At 43.1% G+C, this 22,798-nt stretch overlaps 1 protein-coding gene and 5 non-coding genes across 6 annotated transcripts in view; 5 read left to right on the top strand and 1 right to left on the bottom strand.

Moving 5' to 3' along the window:
• Nucleotides 1-10,365, bottom strand: part of sema4f (sema domain, immunoglobulin domain (Ig), transmembrane domain (TM) and short cytoplasmic domain, (semaphorin) 4F) — a 58,076-nt gene extending 47,711 nt beyond the window's left edge. The window contains exon 1 of the mRNA XM_085759027.1: nt 9,217-10,365. Within this exon, the coding sequence (XP_085615153.1) occupies nt 9,217-9,325 (109 nt within the window). The 5' untranslated portion in view covers nt 9,326-10,365. The remainder of the gene's footprint in view (nt 1-9,216) is intronic.
• A 4,023-nt stretch (nt 10,366-14,388) lies between these two features.
• Nucleotides 14,389-14,460, top strand: trnaa-cgc (transfer RNA alanine (anticodon CGC)). The gene has a single exon. It is a non-coding gene; the product is annotated as a tRNA-Ala (tRNA).
• Nucleotides 14,461-14,975: 515 nt separating this feature from the next.
• On the top strand, nt 14,976-15,047 carry trnaa-cgc (transfer RNA alanine (anticodon CGC)). The gene has a single exon. It is a non-coding gene; the product is annotated as a tRNA-Ala (tRNA).
• A 681-nt stretch (nt 15,048-15,728) lies between these two features.
• trnaa-cgc (transfer RNA alanine (anticodon CGC)) lies at nt 15,729-15,800 on the top strand. Its single transcript has one exon. It is a non-coding gene; the product is annotated as a tRNA-Ala (tRNA).
• Nucleotides 15,801-21,703: 5,903 nt separating this feature from the next.
• trnaa-ugc (transfer RNA alanine (anticodon UGC)) lies at nt 21,704-21,775 on the top strand. Its single transcript has one exon. It is a non-coding gene; the product is annotated as a tRNA-Ala (tRNA).
• A 436-nt stretch (nt 21,776-22,211) lies between these two features.
• Nucleotides 22,212-22,283, top strand: trnaa-cgc (transfer RNA alanine (anticodon CGC)). The gene has a single exon. It is a non-coding gene; the product is annotated as a tRNA-Ala (tRNA).
• The last annotated feature ends 515 nt before the right edge of the window (nt 22,284-22,798 follow it).

A 22,798-nucleotide genomic window follows, 5' to 3' on the forward strand; every position in this document is an offset into this window, starting at 1 on the left:
TACCTTCCTGTTATACTCGACTGGATACAAGTTTCATTTACTTAAATTATTTAGCGATGCAGCACAAACCTAAATTAATGCAGGAATTAAACTTTAGGACCACAACATCATATCAGATGATATTTCAGTTTCAAGGTGCAGATTCCTCCAAACGGTTTGTTAGAGCCATATTTATATTGCTTACAATAGGTAGTATTTAAAAACATTTAAAAATGTTTTACTGCTCCTTTAATCACGCTGCTGATGATCACAGCGCCTTAGCTCTCAGACCAGGTTAAAGGGATAGTTCAACATTTTGGCAAATTGGCCCATTGCCATAATCCCTATAGTCATAGCAGAAGGTTTGTTACCTTTAATTGTCAGTGCAAGCTATTTTTAGAACGGCGGAGCAGAGCCGCGAGCCGCTCAGAGCTACGCTACGGAGGCTAATGGGATTTCTTGGTTTCCCTCATCAAACTCATCAAATACACAATCCAACAACTCCAAAACGCTCTGGTGGACAAGTTGTGACCTGCACATTCACCACGCTATGAGATAATAACGGAACGTTACGAGACAGAGTTGTTTTCGAGGTAAATGCAGTGCTTGCCGGAAAACTGTCCCAGTTGCCAGAAGACAACGTGCATCAGCAGTTTTGCATGTATTTACCTTGAAAACAACAACAGCTCGTAACGTTCCATTATTATCTCATAGCGTGGTGAATGTGCAGGTCACAACTTGTCCACCAGAGCGTTTTGGAGTTGTTGGATTGTGTATTTGATGAGTTTGATGAGGGAAACCAAGAAATCCCACTAGCCTCCGTAGCGTAGCTCTGAGCAGCTCGCGGCTCTGCTCCGCCGTTCTTGCGATTATGGCAATGGGCCAATTTGCCAAAATGTTGAACTATCCCTTTAAGCAGCCTAAGTAGCAAGACAGTTTTTTGACGATACCTCAGAGTAAATCTTGTAACTTTGTTTTTAAGTTATTGTTTTGAACAGAGTTACTGCCTCGGAAGATTGTTTTTGTGTCAAGCTTATTGCCAAGAAGACTGCTTCATAGTGGTAACGTGGAGTACTGGTCGGACGAAAGATTGCCGCTACACGGTACCATGGTGATCCTGGAGCTTCTGCTCCTCAGCACCGCTGGTAATCCAGACTTAAATTTCAACTTCCATGAGACAAGGCAAAATGTTTTCATCTAAACGTGTGGGATCTAAGCTGGGCTTCTATTTGACACAGGCTTATCAGCAGTGCTAGTGTCATACTGTAGATGGATTGTTTTCTGTTTGTGGTGCAGCAAAAGATTTTATTTGTTGTGGATGCATCAGCCGCAATCAGGCCACATCCTGCTTTAATTATATTTTCCCACAGTCACTGCTCTTACATTCTTTCATTTACCTTGCGTTATAAAGCGCTGACGGGGCCACGCACACACACTCCCAGGACTGACTTAGGACCAGGTAGAACTTCTATTTTGAGAGGCGTGTGATGCAGTTGCTGTGTTTGCTGAAGGGGTGACTTTGATGTCTCTTGCTCAAATGCAGCAGATTAGTGAAGCTCTCTTCCACTTCCTTCATGTTGTGTTCACTAACAACACCCTCCCCTGGCATTAGAGACTTATGGGAGAAAACAGCAGCCCACACAGGCAGCGATGTGCTGTCCAGCCAGGACTCACAGTCAACACATGGTTTGTGTAGCAGCTGAGGACTCACAAGTCCTCCTTCAAGTTTCTTATCTAAGTGTTTACAAGAATTCTACATGTAGAAAGATACAGTAGAGTTGTTTTCAAAAAATGTAACAGTGTCTCACTTTGATTCAGTGTGAAAATATATTTCCGTATTAATTGTGGCTCCATATTAATGGAAGCTGATTTTTTTTCCCCATTTAAATTCAAGTTAAACCAACATAAAGTCAATTTTCCATATTTTTAATCACTGAATATTTACTGTTTTGAATACTTTCATGTATCATAAGCATCGACCCAATTATATTAGATCTTCACTAGGGGAATGCTCTGGGGAGGTGCTGCACAGAGAGCACTAAAGCTGGAATTTACAAGACATTTCCTCTGCACTCGAACTCAGCAGTCTGCACACGGCGGTGTCTTCCAGCCTCCAACTGTCACCCAAAAAAAAATGCCAACGGGCACAAATTTGGAAACGAGCTGACTGCTCCCTGCGCCGCGAGGACAGCGCTGTGAGCTCCGCCGCAAAACCAACCAGCCGTCCACCTTCAGACTCACAACCTTCCTGTCACACAAACACAGATGCAACAACACACAGTCCTGCGGCTCCATGTGTGGAGGTCCGACCTCCATGTAGGAATCAGTTCCAGAGGAAAGTGTGTGTTTCCTTCCCCTCCAAACACGGCACTTAATGCTGACACAGGTCCTGTACCGAGAACACACACACACCCAGACACAGTGACGCACACACTACACATAAGAGGCTGAAATGTAAACAAACATTACCATCCCAGCTGCTTCAGTCATGAATAAGTTATTGATTTGATCCACATTTATTTTGAAGTAATGTGAAATAAACATAAGAGAACTAAACAGATGGAACATGCCTTTACAGTCTCCGACCTGGAAACAAAGACACACACACACACACACACACACACACACATCCTAATACACAGACAGGCCTGATCAAGTCTGACAGGCCAGTCGATTGATGACTTATGTTGATTCCAGACTTCCAATCAGTCTGAGTCAACATCTACAAACTCTCTGAGGAGCGTCGCGTTGTGACCAGAGCTGAGTGTGTGTCCGTGTGTGTGTGCGTGTGTGTGTGTGTTATATGGCCTCCACGATGCAAACAGGTTAAGTGGATGCTGTCATTCCCTCAACAGAAACAAGGTGACCCTGCGTGACCTCTGACCTTGTCTTAAACCTGTGAGGCCCATCACCTCCTGTCTGTCTGGTTGGTTTTGTCCTGGCTGAGACAGATCAATGAGTCTCTCTTTTTTTTCTGTTTCTGGCTCATTTCCCCAAAGCTTTTCAAATCTGATTTATGTTCTTATCTCCATGTTCCTGTTCCTTTTAACATCCCCCGCCACGCTCCTGCTTTTCATCCTTTTCATCCCTTTTTTGAGTTGAAATTCAGCCTTTCCTCTGTCCCTTCTCATTCTCCTTCACATCACCTTCAGCTACTAAACCATAAAATCAATACTGATTAATATGACTGATGACGCTCCCAGACAATAGTCAGCAGTATTGACCATGAGGAGACAGTCCCTCCAACTCATTCAAGATTTCACCACATGAGGTAAAACTTTAAATTCACAACGCCTCCGGGATCGTCCAGGTTTGATTAAAAACGCTTCACTTCGACTGGAAATTAAATAGAACGAGCCATCGGAAAAATAAAACTCTAGCCCTTCTGTCTTAAAGCTGAAAATTGTTCTCTGTGCATTATAATTGGTTTCAACTTGACTTGTATCAGATGGGATTTTCACGCAACACGGGGCGAGAGAGGAAGGAGACGAGGCCAGGAGGCAGGTGTGAATGCCAATGAGTCCATCGCATATGCTTCAGCTGTACGCAGCAATCTTTGGTTCTAAGGCCGCTGAAGGTAATTCATACTCAGCCCCTCAAGACTTCAACTCCAGAATACTCATCGTCATGACGCAGCACATTTCACAAGAAGGAGGGAATGAGAACGAGGCTGAATGAATGAATGAATGAATGAATGAATGAATGAGCATGGAGGAGAATTCCAGGCCTCCTCCTCCCACCATGACTCTCACCATCGAGCGTCACAGTATTTTAATGAGACAGATGGACTGGAAGAAAAGATGCAGAATCAGAGTTGAGCAAAAAAAAAAAAGACACCAAGAATCCCAATCATGAAATCTGCCTGGGAATGCGACAAACGGAATCTGCTTGCGTCGACTTTGTGTGTGCGTGAGTGTGCGAGTGTGTGTGACCTTTGACATCTGACTCAGTCTGACCTTTAGGCTGACAGGCTCCAGTCACAGGAGTGGCTGTGTGGGGCCGACCATTCACTAACAACGTGGGAGGGAGCTTACAGCTACGTACATGTGCATCGCTAATGTACTTCTGCGGATCATGGACTTGATAGAGAGACCATTATGAACACAGGCCTATGAGAAGCCAATGAACTTTGCTGACGAACATATGAAGGAGTGAGAGAATATTTTCTGTAGGTGGCTGGTTGTAGCTGGGAATTCACTCCTCCTGTCCCACTTTCATTCATTTCCTATTCCTCACTTTTAACACTTTTTGGTTTCAGTTACAGGTGAAACTAAATGTTTTCTCGTTGTGCTGATTGGAATCTTTACTTCAGACAACCTTCTGTCAAAAAAAACTGTAATACTCCTTTAAAGAGAAGAAACTGGGGAGTAAAATGCAGTGATATAAAACAGAGATGGATTTTTAAAAAGAAACAGACCGATGCAAATTTTCAATCAGAGACTGAAACATTTAGCATCATGAGCCAAGAGGGAAACTTTTAACCAGATGTTTCTGTTGAAGTAAAGATTAAAAAAAAAAAATGAGGGCAGGTTATAAATGAACACATTTCTCTTTTATGTGCTCGGTCCACAAAGACCCAGAGCTTATCAGACAAAACTAAAAAAGAAGCACTGAAAGCATTTCTGAGGCCTTTCCTCATTCCCATGGCACCACTCAACTCCACCAGGCCCCATCATCATCAACACTTAGAAGAGGAGGGATGAGGGGCGAGAGGGGAACAACAGAGACAGAGGCAGAGAGTAGGATACAGGGATGTGAGAGGAGAAGAGAGAGAGACTGCTTCTCTTGTCTTTACATAACTGCTTCTTATTCCCCGGTGGGAGACAACAATGCAGCCTCAACCCAAACACACAATCTGCACATGTATTCTCACAGAGTGTTCAGTGGTTTCACTCTTCCTGGACAAATCCCAGGACATTTCTCTGATATGAAAACACTCAAGAAATAAGAATTTTTTTTGCACATTTTGACCAAACCACCGTACCAACCAACATATGGAGTCTGTAGAGTGTGACCTGTTCTCCAACAACAGCACCCACCAAGGAAAACAGCTCCTATAGTCTTTTATTAAAATATGACTTTTGCCTATAGGTCATCATCTGCTCAGTCTATTCACCACAAGACTCCAAACTGTATGAGACGCAGACCTCGTCTATGATACACCACATCTTCAGACAAACCATTGAACCAGCAGCAAAGGGAAAACGACTGAATTGTGGAATTCATTCAAGCTCGATAGCGAGAGTTGTTGGCAACAGTTGCGCTTTTCACACTCCTAACTGTGACCTTACTTTTGTCAATTAATAGTAAAGTAAAATAGATGTAACACGCATACTGGGCCAGTCCAAATAGATACAAAGAGTCTCTGGCCCCACCCATTCCTCAGCTCTGTGCAGTGAAAATCAAGGCAGTGAGTGTGTTTTCCAGGCTTTTGATCATCTTTCTTATACTGGACTCCCGTCCTCCCACACACGCAGACATAGTTCACCGCTAGCCAAGTGCAAACGTTGGCACCAAAACAGAAAACTACAATGGAGTAATAAATCTTCTATCCTTGAGAGCTACCGGAGTGAGAAACGTTTGAATAGAGATTCTGTTAAGCTGCTGTTGACTAGAAACAAAGGGAAAGTATGGTTTTGGTGAGCGGGCATGCAGGTGGTGGAGGGGACGGACACTGGGTGGCCTGAAGAGCAGCAGAATGCTCATATACACTACCTGCATAGTTAGAGAATAACAAAGCTAATCAGTGTAGACATAGCTCCTCTATACAGTGGGTGCAGCATTGGGAGTCAGCCCCCCCCTCCTCTCCCCTCCCCAGTACCCACACCCTAATGAGTTTCATGTGAGGAGCATTAAACGGCTGTAGGCCACAGAACCTGACTGGAGCTGTAGAGAGGCCGCTCTGATCCCATCACAACACACACACACTCAAACACAATGTAAAGTTTAATGCTTTGTTTCACACTGGAGTTTAATCTTTATATTCTGTTTTTATAAATTATATCAACACTATTGTGAATTTTAAACTTAAAGCAGATAACAGCGGCACGGCCGTTTCGGCTAATGCTGCGTTCAAGGCAGGCTTTTGAAACCGTAAGTTACAGCTTCAAGTCACAACTACGACTTGGTAGCGTTCCAGGTAACCCGTAGCTCGTGTTTTTACCGTCCTGTTGTCTGTGAAAGTTCCCTATAACGGCCACTCGTAACTTCCGACCCGTGAACTCGTACCAGATCGAACTGGTATGACTTCACAGGAAGGAAAAACACAAAGTACGAGTTTCCTTGAACGCACCATGAGTTAGCAGCCCCCGCCCTTGTCAGCCATCAATTGGTCCTCGTGCTACGTCACCACATTCACGCGCATCCCTTGGCTGCACACACAGCCCTTCATGCCGTTCTCTCCCCTCATTGGATAACACTTGTATCCCACAAGGAAAATTTTCTCCTCGGGTTACAGCAGAGCAGAGTGACGGAGAGACTCGTGTTTAGGCTGAAATACTTCATGTAAGTGATTGCTGACGGAAAATAGGACTATTTAGGACTTATATTAACAAAAACATTCCACTGATATCTGCTTTAAACATGAGGTTTTCTTTACCTCACCAACATGTCTAAATATAAATGTCTACTTCATGTTTCTAAAATAAATGCTAGTTATCATGAGCAGCTTCACTGGCTTGTTTGTGATTTCTTTCAATTACAATCCCACACTCTGATGGTATAACATCATTATGTAGAGTTTCAGCCACACAACTTTATGGCTTTTCCTTAGACACTTAACCAGAGAGCTGGAGCAATTTCATATCAGTCTAATTAGCCACCAGACCAACAGTTCATATGAACATGATGGATACGGATGAGTCACTATTTACCCCCCTGGTGCAATAATGAGTGATAATATGGACCAAACTGACTCATTTTTAACTTCTAACAAAATATAGGTCCTGAGGATGGAGTCAGACACGTGTACTGTCACTTTAACCAAACATTTTATAATATCTTCAATATATGAATCTTAAAAGACAGCTGAACTTTTCCTGTCAAAAACTGAAGACCACCAGGATTCTTCTTCCTGTAGTGACTGTTAAGACTTCTGCAGCAGAACTGCGTCTCACAGCAGTTTCCATTAGCTTCAGCAACCCGTGCACAAAGCCACTTGGATGACACAAACACACACACATACACATAATGTATAACCTGAATACTTGCTTGTAACAACTACAGTCTCTTATATAAGACTTAGAACAGGCACACACCCTGCCGTGAATGTCAGCTACTTTTAACTTGACTGGTTGTTGTGACATTTATCAGGGTGAGAGTCATACATGTTACATGCACTTAGCAACCAACCTTTGATGCATTAGATCTGATGGAATAACAATGACGCGACATGAAAGTCTCTGAAATATTAATGCATCTCTTAATCTACAAAGATGAGGTCCGCTGCTCATGGGGCATCGTATGAATGCGTCCCTCTCTGTCTCTCTCTCTCCCTCTGCTGTGTGCTGGCACTCGCTGCCACTGTATTTGTTGTGGGGCCAACGTGCCACAGGCCACTGTTGCGTAATGACACATACAGGGACATAACTTACAAACACTGCATTCATTCAGCATATGTGGATCAGTCTGAATCAACAGCGAGCAGGAACTGTCTGAGGTGAGCGCTGTATTTATATGCAAGGGCGGGCGCGGAGCTGCAAAGGGTTAAAGCACAGTGGTGCAGAGTGCAGCCGTGGAGCAAAGCCCATTAAAACAGTCAGGTGACCGGGGTCCAGGCTGATGGTCAATGGACGCACAGTGACGCAAGCTCTAAATCTTTCCTCTTCACTGCATCTGGGTGTAAACACCATCACATGGTGGAGAAGGAAAGAGCAGATACAGAGATTAAGTAATCAACTAAATACTGAGAGGAGAATGAAAGGAGAAAAGGAGCAAACAAAAGGGTCAAATGGAGAGATTGCACAAGATAGTAATTGCCATGCGGACAAAGAGAATACATTCAAAACGTGGACAAATGGAGAGACACAGGGACGCTCACACAGACAGACGGCGGCAATCCAATCTCCAGAGGGACACAAAATAGCTCTGTATGACTGTTGCCCCATAAGCCTCTTATTATTTTGTTGTGATGGATGTCTCCTCTCATTTTATGTTTTCCATTTTAACTGTCAGTCAGTTTTGCAGAAAACAGGAAGGCTACAGCGAGTCAGTGCTGCTGACCCTGACGGTCCCAGCACAAAGAGGGAGTTTGTTAGAGAGCCCGGCTCCTCTTCCATTCACTCCGGGTTTAACAGCCGTCCAGATTCTGTGTCTGGTCCCCTCTCCCTTCATCAATATCCCACTTAACATATTTGAATATGGTTGTGAATGTGATGCACACATAGCCACTTTTCTAAGAAAAAAAAAAATTCTGGTCATTATAGAGCTCCACAATCCAGACCATTTAAGCCTTTGCATCCACTTTGCTGAAGCGTCCCAGGGCAAGATGCTGAATCACCAGCAGCTTACACAGCCGCTGATCCTGACCTTTGCCTTCTCCAGATGAGAGCAAATGAAAAAGACAGATTCCCCACATGCATCAATCCCTTCACCGGGAACAACAAGCGCGTTTGACTGGACTGCCCCTTTAAATCTGAAAGCTTGCTACGTGTCTGGATCAACCAGCAGCTTCTGTGTTTCTGCCCAGTCTGTTGCACTTGTTGTTTGGCGTTGGGGTCGGAGAACAAGTCTGGCACCTGCTTGCTCCGCCAGCCTCACCATTTATCACGCCACAATAAAGGCAGAAGGCAGCCCGTTGGCACCGCGCTCCCGGTGCGTAAAGCAGCAGCGCGGAGCAGAGGTCACGACTAGATGCAGCTTTAACTTTGGGTTAAATGGTTTTATGGACCAAATACATCACAAAAGCTACCATGCATCATCTTAGCATCTACAAGCTGTATTAATTCATGTGAGAAAACATGCAAAGTACACTAAAGTTGCAGGTGTTGCTCCAGTCACATGGGTGATTGTTGACCAGGATGATGGAGGCGATTACAGGTATCAAACCTGTGATCATCATCATCAGTAAGGATGGAGTGGATGTAAAAACCACTGATTACAGCCTTCTTATATCAGACATTAATATAAACTGATAAAACAGTTAATCAGAGTTGTTTTAATTGGCTTTTTAAATCATCACTTTCAGTCTTGATCATCACCACTCACACACAAACACAACCAGTTTCTGTTTTCCTGTACCTTGCTGGTTGTAGTCGCCTTCCTCTCCGCCCAGAGTGGCTGCCCAGGAGGCTCCAGAGAGCAGGCTCAGCGCCGGGAGCAGCATCAACACGGTACCGCCGGGAGTCATCCTGATCCGGCTGCTCTCCAGGTCCACGGGGTGAGGGTGGAGGTCCGTCAGATCTGATTCCAATGCCAAAGTCCGGGACTCGTGGTTTCAGCTGAAATGCATCCTGACCCTGATCTCGGCTGCACGGGTTTCTCTGAAGGATGGATAAGTTGGAGTAAGTCTGTCTAAATGCAGTAAATGCTTCTTGGATGTGTTTCTTCTCTTATTCTGTTGCAGGTTACTCTTTTTTCCCGTCGCTACAGTACAGTCTGCACAAAGCGCACTGAAGTGGCTGCATCCGTTGGATTATCCACTACAGAGGAGCGGCATGCTGGAAAGCAGCAGATTGTGTATTTCAGCGCTGTTTGCGGTGTTTTCCGGTCACAAAGTGTGAGTCAAAGTAATCCAAAAGTAACGTCCTCTCGTGCAGGAATAATGTCCAGTGTCTGGGGCTGTGACTGGCTGCAGCTCCGCTCCGCTCCCTGCCCGGTGTCGCTGCGTGTCCCGCCGCTACAAACAAACCTTCTCCGCCCGACGTCACTTTGAAATTATCGAGGAAAATTAAAGCAAAAAGATCACATTCAGCACCGTGTGGAAAATAAAAAATAAAGAAAGCAAACAAACCAAACCCCGAGCGCGCGCGCTGTGTCGCTGAGGCTCGAGCGCCGCTCCGGATGCACGGTGGCTCAGTGGGTTGTGACCGGCTCGAGGCTCGAGGCTGTGTGTGTGTGTGTGTGTTGTTACTGCTGCTGACTGAGAGGACGAACACACTGCTCTCGCGCCCCGCCCTCCGGAAAAAGCTGCGCGAGAGCACAACAGGTAAGAGGATGATGTCACGAGGACAGGTGCAGCACTATTTGTCCTTAGAAATTACACTTAAAGGAGAAAGTTGACGTTTTTATTGTTACAATGAGCCACTATAGAACCAGTCTGTGTCTTTGTGTTATGAATTATGAATCTGATATGTATCAGTGATATAATATTAATATTGGCCTGACACATCCTATAATGTGTAATGTAAGATCATCCATTAAATTTGATCAAATGTTTCACCCATTGTTCCCTAAGACTGAACTGAATGCTCTTTCATTTATAATCTTTGCTGAAATAATGAAACCCATTCAGAAGCCCCATGTGATGATGGGAAAGTCTTAGAAGTCACTGTGGAATATTCAAGTCACGGTCTAATAATTTACTCCCCTTCCTGCTACTATGAACAGACAGTTGCCAAAATATAAAGTCAGTTTCAACAACTGAATCGTTTTCATCCACAACAGCTATTTAAAGGCCCCCTCCTCCTCTTTCTTCTATGTTATCTTCTTTAAATCCCACCTGTCAATCATCTCGCATTGGGAGGGGCGGAGCCTCCAAACTAAAGATGATTAAATAGTAGCTGTGAGGTCAAGTCTCCAGACCTTAACCACACTAATAATCCCCACAGAGCTTGTTTTCTGCCATGTCTTGAGAATTTCTTCCTCACAGCCTTTTAAACACACAGCTCTGTGATTTAAGGAGGCAATATAACACAGTTATTTAAAAAGTAATAAGCTGCAGCCTTTTTTATTTGCAAAAGGTCAACTCTGTTTTGTAATTATATCTGTTTATTATTTTTATTTTATTTCATTTTGATTAATTGTACAGCAGCTTGCATTGCAGCTCTGAAAATATGTACAGTTGCTTTCCCGCTTCCTCCCTCTTTCTCCCAGGAGGAGAGCGCCACGGCTGGCAGTGCTGAACGGCTAATTTCACGGGGCGGGGGTGCAGACATGTACCCCGACTCTGGGACAAAAGGGAGGGGTCACAGCGGAGCCTGGATTAAAGGATTTGGTAGATGAAGAAGGGGGGAAGGAGGAGGGGGAGGAGGAGAAGGGGTCAGAGGTGAGGGAGCAATGATAAAGAAGAAGCCAAATGGAGCTAAGAAGTGAGCGGCGCCGTCTCTCATCAAGCCCGATTAAGCTCACACTGTGCGTGTCTCATCTTTACGCGGGCGATGACTTTTGAATGAGGAAAACATCATTCACCATCTCAATAGATGTCTTCATAAGCGGCGGCTGCAGCAGCCGTTGGAGCCGTGGGCACTTGTGCAAAAACCCCACCCTGCCTTCACCCAGGACTTCTGGGTGGTGAGCAGATTCATCAGTGTCAGAGCGGAGGTGCAGATCCACGTCTGGGTCGCTTGTCTGTTGAGACTAACTGCTGTCCATCTGCCTTTAACCCTCCTGTTGTCCTCCTGGGTCAGGGAAGGAAGGACGAAGGGAAGGAAGGAAGGAAGGAAGGAAGGAAGGAAGGAAGGAAGGAAGGACAAAGGGAGAGATGGGAGGAAAGAAGGAAGGGGAAAAAAGGAAGGTAAGATAGTTGAACAGATTGGGTCAATTGGGTCAAAAAGGAAGGAAGAAGTAAGGATGAAGGGAGAGATGGGAGGAAAGAAGGAAGGGAAAAAAGGAAGGTGAAATAGTTGAACAGATTGGGTCAAAAAGGAAAGAAGAAGTAAGGACGAAGGGAAGGAAGGAAGGGGAAAGGGATTGTGGAAAGAAGGAAGGAAAGAAATATGGAGGGTGGGAACAGATTGGGTCAATTGGAAAAGAGGAAGGAAGAAGAAGTCAGGACGAAGGGAAGGAAGGAAGGATGGAAGGAAGGGGAAAATGAAGGAAAGAAAAATGGAAGGAAGGAACAGATTAGGTCAAGGAAGGAAGCAGAAGGACGGACGAAGGAAGGAAAGAAGGGGAAAAGGATTGTGGAAATAAGGAAGGGAGAAAGGAAGGATGGAGGAAGGAACAGATTGGGTCAATTTGACCCAGAAGGACAACCAAATGGTTTGAAGCTGAAATCCAGGAGGTGAGTGTCTGGTAGGAATCCATGAAACCTCTCTTAGCTGCTGCCCCCTCCTGGACAGGTGAGGCTAAAACACCTGATTCCCTAACTACAGGAGGAAAACGGTTGCTGTAAATGGGAATATAAATCAAACATTTCCTCCAGAAGACAAAGATGCACCGACACAGTCAGATTGATTGAGGCCTTCCACTCCACACACACTGGTTCAAATTGAAGCACAACATTAGCATAAATTGGCTGTACAGATTGGCATAAATTAACCAGAGGCGCCAACCAGAGTGGAGTACGGCCTTAAAGGGATTGCCACGGCTGCTTATCTGTCCCTGCACATTAATATTCAGACCCTGATGTAAGGAAGCTGCAATCCATGACCCTGCACTCCTCTGGTTAATGTGTGTGTTCAGTCTTCATGCCTGTTTATGCATTGTCACAGGTCTGTAAAACGCGCCTCCTCTGAGTGTACAGTATGTGTGTCTGCATACATGTGCGCACACATTTGTACAGATTTTGCGTGACAGACAAGCGGAGACACAGGGGTTAGGCCAAAGGTTCGCCACGATGTGTGTGTATGCGTGCCATGCGTGTATGCTTGTGTGTAAGTGATGGTTGGGGACCGCCGGTGGAAGCTGGGGGGATTTTATATGGCTGACAGAAAAGAAAATCAGACAGAGAAGAGAGCTGGAGAGAAACTGACAAGCCACCTCCTCCAGCAAATGTAATTATATGCCTCCGAATCACTGAGTGAGCTGCTCCTTGATCAGCTCTAGGCCACACAAACACACACACGCACACACACACATGTGACATTGACCTTGTACACGGTCATCAGGGCAGATGGAGCAGCAGTGACTGTTGAAAAAGAGGAAAATATCGTCTGTTATGAAGTCTCTGCATTAGATGTGGCTGGTCTATTTGCTGGATAAGTGATTCATGCAGTCAGGCTTTTTAATTCTGTTCTAGTACTTATTGTGTATGTGTGTGTGTCTCTGTGTGTGTGTCTGTGTGTGTGAAAGAGAGAGAGAGGCAGGGGAGGGGTCACAAATGGATGGGGGCTTTTGCCTATAAGAGCAGACAGGCCACATGCACTCTCTCTCTCACACACAGAAACATTCATTTAGCTAACAGCTTTCATTTCCCTAATTAAACCCAAGATGCAGTATACCCTGGGTTTCTCTCTCCCTCCCGCCCCACCATGCTTTCCACCTCCCATGCTGCATCTGTGCACACTTCCTGCTCCCTCCAACTGTCTACATTTATTAATCGAGCTGTCAATCTAGAGGAGACGTGAAAACACCGAGCAGAAATCCTTTGCCCTGGACCTGCGATGTCGGACTGAAACAGGTTACAAGGCAAAGCTCCGAGTCAATACTCACCCTGTGTGAGATCCACTATTTTTGTTTGTATCACAGCTGGGTTCTTGCCAACTGATTTACCCCCCGCCCCTCACCTCTGCTGAGGAGGAAATGGAACAAACAGCCCAAAACCTTTTTCCCCACTAATCCCCAACAATAGACTCCGCTGTTCTAATGTGGAGGGGAACGGGGCAGCGGCTCTGAACCGGTGTTCTGAGCCCAGGTGAGAGTGGAGATCTTAAGCTGAAGCATTTGATTCGCTTCACTCCAGCCAAATGATCCATGAACTTGCATCCAGGTTCTTTCCAAGATACACAAACATCGATCTCAGTCTGTCACATGAGTGAATACATCACATTTTACATGCGCGTGCAAATAAAAAAATAATATATGATGGATTGTTCCATCTCTGGCTTTGAGCAAAGGATGAATTATAATACAGTTTGTTTTGTCCACTCTCCGATGACCTTGTATCTCTAAGGTAAGTGAATTCAAAAGTGTGTATGAAATGACGACTGTAAATTCACAGTGCTTTTCAGACTTCAGTATAATCAGTCGACTGAACACAGGAGTTTTATGTATGTATGTTTTATTTTACTTTCTAGCCACAGAATGGAAACTTCAAGAAGGTCATCAGTCCTTTGGTTTAGCTTGAAGTATTTCAATGTCTGCAAGATTGGTCGCTGAAGTTAGTGCACAGGCATGAAAATGTTGTGTTGCATTTTCAGGTTCCTCAAAAGATCCTTCTCAGAACCTGCACAGCAGACAAGCTGATAACATTTAGTGTAAGTAAATGTAAAAATTCCACTACTTGTATTCACTAATCAGGCTGGTCCATTAATCAAATCATGATGATCTCATTTTTTTCTGAAATTGAGCGATGGACACATGAGCAAAGGAGGGGATGTAGCTCAGTGGTAGAGCGCATGCTTCGCATGTATGAGGTCCTGGGTTCAATCCCCAGCATCTCCACTGTGTCTTTACCTCGGTCTAATCTTAATGGACAGTAGTTACTCATTACTTGTCATACAGTTACTGCTTAGAGCTTCCATTTGCTCTCATGGCATCATATCCAGCATATTGGACCAGTTCATGGCTGCAGCAGAGGACCATAATGTTGTCTTGTAGTGCACCCACCTGCATGTTGGATGTGTTTTATATTCTCACACTTATTACTCACTTATACAGTTACCTGTTTCTCAGTAGCCTCTTTATCAGTTCCAACAGCTCCATTCTCCCTGTTCTTATGTTTGACATGAACATGAACTGAAGCATCTGACGTGCATCTTCATGATCTTATGTATTGCTTATTTGCTTAATGTAAAGACTTTCACCAAAAATACAACAACCTTGTACCTTTGCATTTCACCCACATTCCCTTCACCTGAAAGAGCAGCTGCTGAGAAAGATGATGATGATTTTGATGTTGTAGCTGTGACTCCTTTTGAAAAAGGTTGATCTGTAAGACAATGGTGAGTGGGTTTTGTGGGGATGTAGCTCAGCGGTAGAGCGCATGCTTCGCATGTATGAGGTCCTGCGTTCAATCCCCAGCATCTCCACTGCTTATCTACAATGTAATAAAGCACTAATCCTTCTCAGTTTGATCATGTCCACCTTTGACCATCACAATACTATAGGATACACAATGTTGAAGGCTGTTTTACTGTGATGATTAGCTCAACCCATTCACCTCACAACCCTCACCAAATGCGTTCTGGTTTCTCAAATGTCTAAGCAGTAATATCAAACACATGAATCAGTCCTCGGTTCAATTGCCAGCATCTTCACTTTCATATAATATTCTCCAGATGTTTGTATCCACCTGTAGTATGTATAATACATTTTTTGCAACTGTAAGATACACAAAATTTACAAACTTGTACGTATTGTTATCAAATCCATATATTTGAGGGGCTGTTGTGGTCTTCAACACTGTTTTCTGATCACAGTCTTCCCAATGGTTGCTTTTCATACAACCAATGCACTTTGGTTTGATACAGCGATATGAAACATATATTTTATGTAAAATAATTTAGTCATATTGATTGGTTGCATCACTGTTTGTATCTTCATCATAGCTCCTCTTCTCCTTTGTCCCCACAAGACCTTTCCTTAAGCAAACATGAGGTTGTGATGAAATAAGCGAGGCGAAGAGAAGAGAAGGGGGTTGAGACTGAAGAAAGAGAAACAGAGAGCATGGAGTGGGGGTGGAAGGAGGAGCAGTGAACATCTGAAGGAGAGGGGATGTAGCTCAGTGGTAGAGCGCATGCTTCGCATGTATGAGGTCCTGGGTTCAATCCCCAGCATCTCCACTTCTAGGAACACAGCAGGAGGGAAGGGTTCTTCTGTGTTACACAGCTATTACATCTGTCACATGTAATAGCTTGAGATAGCTCTGGTTATCATCCCTATACCACTGATCATAACATGACAAAATAGTGTAAATAGTAGCCTTATTAATACAACATTGACCATGTTGGCAGCCTTCCACCATGTCCAAGGTGAATGAATTTAAAAGAATATGAAAGGTCAATGCTATTCCTGCCAATCATAGTTTTGTTTTAGATGCAGCAGGGTTTGTCAGATCTAAATAGAGTTGTCTTCTACAAACACACACTGTGGAATTATACATGCAGTCATATGAAATGCAAGCCTTTTGTTTGATCTTATTTCATGTTAAACTTTGCTCATTGTGTCTTTCTGTCTCCCTTCTCATATTTGTCTCTGTAAGCCTCTGAGCAAGCAGAGCGCAGGACACAATGTGCAAAAGGACAAAATGAACAAAAAGAAGAGACAGGCTGCTTTTGTTCTCAGGCAAGAAAAACAAGACTAGTAAGAATCTGAAATCTTTTCTTTATATGTTTTTTTATTTGTCTCTCTGTAAAGAGAATAATCCCATAAACACATTGGTTATGAACTTTCCTTTGCCTTTAACTGTCATGAATCCTTTCAGGCTGTATTATAGTTATGTCACATCTCATACACGTCATATAGGATGTAATAATTAAGAGCAACCAAACAAAACATCATATCAGACCTCTGTTGTCTTTACAGCTTTAAATCCATGCCTTACATATTCCCCCAGGATTCTCAACTTGTAGCGTTCATCTGTCAACCGTCTTTTCCAATGTGACACGAACACAACGCCACTGATCCATCCAAGAAACACAAATACACTCCTGTGGTTGCAGCTGCGCCTCCTGAGGTGTTGCAACACAATGCTGGGCGGAAGAAACAAAGGCGTCTGGCATCACCACGTACACAACGCTGTGCATGTTTTCAGTGTGAAGGTATCTGTCAAACATTAGCACAAGATTGAAGGCATGAGAGAAAACTATACGTGTGTGTGTGTCTGTGTGTGTATCCATCCCTGTGCTGTGAGTTCAATATGGTCAAATATGGATGTAACGATCAATTATTTACATATCACACACAAACATACAATTTAGATGTAAGCAAGCACATACACGAATGAACACAGACTCACACACACACACCATGCGTTATTAAAAAGCCTTGTCTAATTACAGGGATCATTTCAGCTACAATTAGCCTGCACGTCTGTGGTGTAGCCGCTCTTTATTGTAAGCTGAAATAATATAATCATTAGTCTTATCCTGCTCAGGATCATTAAGTGCTTCATAAGACACATGCTGCTACCAGGGCAGCTTCACTTAAACTCAACTCTGCTAGATCCAATGCAGCGTTTCCCAAATCGCATGAGAAAGACTGTGGAGCTCAAGTCATTTAATAAAATACAAACCACCTTTGATTTTTAAAGATTATATTCCCAAGTAATATAAAAAAAAAAAAAAAAAACTGAGTATAATTTTTTTTTAAATGTGGTATATAATAGCGAACCTGCAGCTGAGCCAATCAGAGACAGCCAAAGACAAGGGGCGGGGCTGACTAAACCGACTTAATTAAAGTTGAATTCTTTGGAGAAAAACTTATTGAAATCATAATCACTGTAGGCCTATATCATATCCATTTCATTTAGTCACACCATACCCCATGTGTGCACACGTTTAATTAAAAGAATATTTCCAGGAGAGCCATCCATTATCTGGCGGGCAGAGTAACAGCAGACGCACTCACCAAGCTAAAGCCATAAGCTGCGCAGCCGGCCCACTGTGACTGTGATGAGAGAAGAGTGTTACTTATCCGCTATCAGCCTCCTTATGGTAAAGAAAGGTAAAAATGTTATTACCCAGTGTTACTCTAACCTAATTCCTTATGTGTGGCATTCTGGTAGACTGATTCCACAGCAGATGGTGCTATCAATTATTGAGTCTGCGAAGACAACTCTGCCCTCAATCAGATTAAGTAGATTAGATGCCAACATCAGTTCCCTTATGATTTAGACTCTTGTTTCTTAGATCAACAAACAACATCAAGTTGCACCCCCCGACACCACCTCCTTAGCCCTCATTTAAACCGTGTTAAATACTTCTTCTCTCTGGTGGTCTATCTATCTATCTATCTATCTATCTATCTATCTATCTATCTATCTAGAGCGTCACATCCCCCTGGGTGTATTTGTGTGTGTTAATGTATGCAATTTTCCAATCTGACCTAAATACGCTACACATCGAGCCTTACCCAACGACATACCATGATGGAGTCGCTGCCAAAGTGTTCGTCGTTCCACCCAACCCAATGTAAATGTCCCCTTAATCCTGTTAACCCACTCCAACTGTGAGGAGAAGCTGAGAGAGTAGGAGAGAGCCCGAGGCGGGTACGACATTGTACGCCTCCACCCCGCTGAGATCTAATTGAAGAAACAAGTGCTCAGTACAAAGTGAAGCTCCTTGGCTCGCAGTGACATTAATACATGATAGTTTTTGAAAAAAAAGAAAAATCTGTGATCCACAGTGTAGAAATCTGAAAAACTGAATTTTGAATGTGGAGTGTAGAGGAGGAGGAAGCACATTTTAGTACTACAGTACCTTACGTTTGGGTTGAGGTTTACAGCTGCGTAGCCGGTGAATCATCCAAATTACAGGTGCAAGTCAGTCAGTCAGTTTGACGTCACTGCTATTTAATTGACATCAATGGGATAAAAGACAACAATGTAATGGTCTGTGTCTTCTTTTGTGTCCAAACCACAGACGACAGCCTCAGACATTCTGCAGTTTAGAACTATTAACCCTTGTTGGTGCAACTTTCAAAGCAAATGTAATGCAGAGTTATTAACCTGTTTATATAGATACTATATATATATCGATATATATAAATAGATAGATTATGATCAATCACCCATGTACCCCTACTGTAATGATTATATATTAACTAGAGATTTTTTAGAAAAAATGAAAAATAAAATAACCTACTATTTTTTTATTTTTTTATTTTTGATTAGGACTTTGCACATGAATCAACATGTCAGCCAGAGCATCAATGTAAATATGCCAGAGTTAGCATAGTTGCTAATTCACATCCGTTGTCCTAAGGCAAGTCAAGAACATACAAACAATAAACCAATAGATAAAACACAATTTTACACAAAAAATAGGTCCCAATTCACATTAAGAGTCCATATAGAAAAATAGAAAGACAAAAAGTCAGCACATATCCAACACACCATTTCTGTGTGTGATAGAGGTGTAGGTCAGTGGATGATAACATGTGACAAGATGTTTACTTATAGATCTGTAGCATGTGAGGTGATTGGGGTCATTGTTTCTTGATGATAAAATCTGCCCTCTGAGAGGAGGAGGAGGCCGCTCCATTGTGTGTTAAGCTGTTCTTGACTATTGATCCTCACTGAGATAGAAAAACAGTCTTAACTGAAGAGGAAGTGAGGTAACAGATTCAGTGGACGTCATTAGCAGCAGCAATTAGACAATCCATGATGCTTTACAGTAAGAAGAAGTGTAAAATTTCAGGAATCCATTCAGGAGAAGTGACAATGGTAGATTTTTGCCGATGATTGTTTCCTGCAGGATCCGGCTTGTTCCCAGCGCTGGGAGATAAACTGCTGTGGGCGGCTGATAGCGCAGAGATTTAAAGCCTTTACTGTAAATGCTACCACAGCTTTTGGCTCGGGCTGGGGTTGCCTCTGTTGGCTTTATCACACTTCAATGTGCAATGTGGGCCTGAGCAGATGTGGACTATTCCCATTCCAGAGACAAGAGCTGTTATTCTGGAAATGTTCAAGGCCTTGTTGTGTCAAAGCGTTTATTGTTTGAGGGAGAGCTGCTCTGTACTGTACTGTACTGTACTGTAGTGTAGTCAGAGCTGTTAAACTGTCAGCTTCACTGACATTAAGGCCAAATTTATTGTGTTAATAATCTCCTTAGAGCTTAAAACATTTGATCTATAACCACTGGATCATACTGTACATCTCTGTTCATCCTAGCCATGCTCCCACCAGCTTATACTGTAGCTTGAATTGCTTATTTTAAGATGTTAACATGCTAACATGAGGTGCATATTCGCAATGCTGCAATGTGTAGATTTAAAGTGATAGTTCAGGTTATTTAAAGTGGGGTTGTGTTAGGTGCTTATATGCAACCAGTACATCACCTGCTCTAGATCTGGATCAGTGCCCTCTCAGTTTAGAAAGAGGGCACATGGTCTAACAGAGCTATTAGCATGGTAGCACCAACTGCGCACTGCCAATTTTGGCCATTGCTACTTATACTAATATCAGTTTACTATAAATACAACACGAATTGCTAAATTTAGCTCATGTGTTACTTTTTTTGTAGGCTACCTAATGTAGGCCTATCTTTCCAAAAAGAAAAAAAAAAAAGTTAATCAGTTTAGCAAAGCTTAAACCTTTTATACATCCAAATCCGCTGCCATCATTTTACTGTAACACAGCTAGACCAGACAGGCGACTGCATTTTTAAGCCTTGCACACTGATTTGCAGGAGAAATCACATTGCACTCAGACTGTGTAAGATCACACTGGAATAATTACACAGCAGCCGGTGTTGAAAGGATAAGAGATTATGGTTATATGAAGGAAACAGATCGTTTCATTCAGATGATTCAGTGGCTGATTACACAGATTATTCTACACTATGGATGGCTGATGAAATCATTCATTCTACTATGTGTAGCAGTCTGCAGCTGTAATAATCATCAGTCTGTTGAAGACATGCTGGAGACTGCATGTCAGACTTGAGACTATTAGTGTTTTTCTTGTTTGACATAAACTGGAGTATCTGAACAGATACAGTATAGACTGCATTAGAGAAATAGATTCAAATCATGGTTTGAAAAAGCAAAAAAACATTTTTATTTATTAGTCATGATTTGTTGAAACATGCAAGGAAGCATTGCAATGTGGCAACAAAACCTACAGTAGGAAGATGATGACCACTGGCAAGGACATGTAGACAAAAATCTATTTGAAATGTTTAAAGCTTCATCTTTGAAAGTGTTTTATGAGTATGGAAATGTACCACATTTGTTAAACCTCAAAGGTACACACAATGCATTTCGGGTCAAATCTGCTGACAAACCAGGAATAGACCCAAACGTATGGCTCAAACAGTTGGCTTCCAAAAAAGATCAAGACTTAAATACAGTGAGTGAGCAGTGGCAAACAACAGAGAAAATAGGCAGAGGCAGAAAATCCTAAAAAAGAAAGAATAGAAAAGAAAAACACAGGGAGACAAAACAAGAAATCAGGTTGGTACATTCGCAACAACAGGCTTAGATGACAAAGGGGGCGAGAAAACAAAAATTACAAACACATATTACACAAGGGCAGGAAGTTGGAGTGGATCTGAAATGAGGGAAGAGTTAAACAACAAAATGAGGTGAGAAAAAACTAAACCATGACCTTGTGCCGCAGGGAGGCATGACATTTTGTTGAGGAATAGTGGATGTAAGCAAAATTTTGTTTACAGAAAAAGTCTGCAGTGCATTTTGAATTACAGTAGTCTCTGAGATACCCTGTAGACAGAACATCCTTCCATCCATCAATTCATTTTCACTGCCATCTTTTATCTGTAGTCGGATCGCACTGCCACTGGAGTCCCTACATAGCAGCATTTTCTGGTTCCTCCCAAGGTGTTTTAGGCCTGATAAGATATATAGTCATTTTAGGTCTATGTGGACCTACCCCACAGTCTTATGCTGGTTGGACATGTCCAGAAAACCTCAGACAAATCTTAGCAGACCACGAGTCAATGAAGCATTACATGTAGATCCATCATATCTGAGCAGATATTTCATAGTATCCTATGGCACCTCTGTAGGGGATGTAGCTCAGTGGTAGAGCGCATGCTTTGCATGTATGAGGTCCTGGGTTCAATCCCCAGCATCTCCATTGAATGTTTACCTCACTTTAAATTAATGGAGACTTTCTCAGTACTTTCTTATTTACATACAATTACTGCTTGTAGCTTCCCTCCTTCAAGGTAGATGTGTTGTGGATTCTCACAATTCATCTCACAATTCATCCCACAGTTGTTTGGAGCGGTGACCTGTGCACCCACCTGGATGTTGGATGTGTTTTGGATTCTCACACTTATAACTCACTTATATTACAGTTACCTGTTTCTCAGTAGCCTCTTTATCAGCTCCATCAGCCCCGTTCTCCCCGCTCTTATCAAAACTACAACAACCTTGTACCTTTTCATCTCACCCACATTCCCTTCACCTGAAAGAGCAGCTGCTGAGAAAGATGATGATGATTTTGATGTTGTAGCTGTGACTCCTTTTGAAAAAAGTTGATCTGTAATACAATGGTGAGTGGGTTTTGTGGGGATGTAGCTCAGTGGTAGAGCGCATGCTTCGCATGTATGAGGTCCTGGGTTCAATCCCCAGCATCTCCATGGCGTGTCCACCTTCGACCCTCAAAAGGATACATAATGTTGAAGGCTCTTTTACTGTGATGATTAGCTCAACCCATTCACCTCACAACCCTCAACCAAATGCGTTCTGCTTTGTTAAATGTCCATGTAGTAATATCAAACACGTGTGATGTGATATAACCTGTATGTTTCCTCATCGTTGCCCCTCTTCTCTTATGTGCCTGGCTACAATCCATGTCTGTGAACAACCAGAAACACGGGATGAAATGAAAGAGGTGAAGAGAAGGGGGTTGAGCCTGGGAGAAGCAGGGAGCGTGGAGTGGGGGTGGAATAAGGAATGTTTGTAAGGCCCGTGGAAAGGGAAAATGCCACGATGGATCGCAAACTCACACTTACATCATGACTATTAATAAAGGGCATGGTTCAATAATCAGCACATGAATATGGATTAATAATTTCATCAGGAGGGAGAAGAGGAGGGACAGAGGGAGGGAGGAATCCAGCTCGGGCGTCTGCTCTCATGACAACAGCTCCTT

The sequence above is a fragment of the Trachurus japonicus genome, chromosome 18 (assembly GCF_045865225.1).
Source record: "Trachurus japonicus isolate A0001 chromosome 18, Traja_1.0".
Taxonomy (NCBI): Eukaryota; Metazoa; Chordata; class Actinopteri; order Carangiformes; family Carangidae; genus Trachurus; species Trachurus japonicus.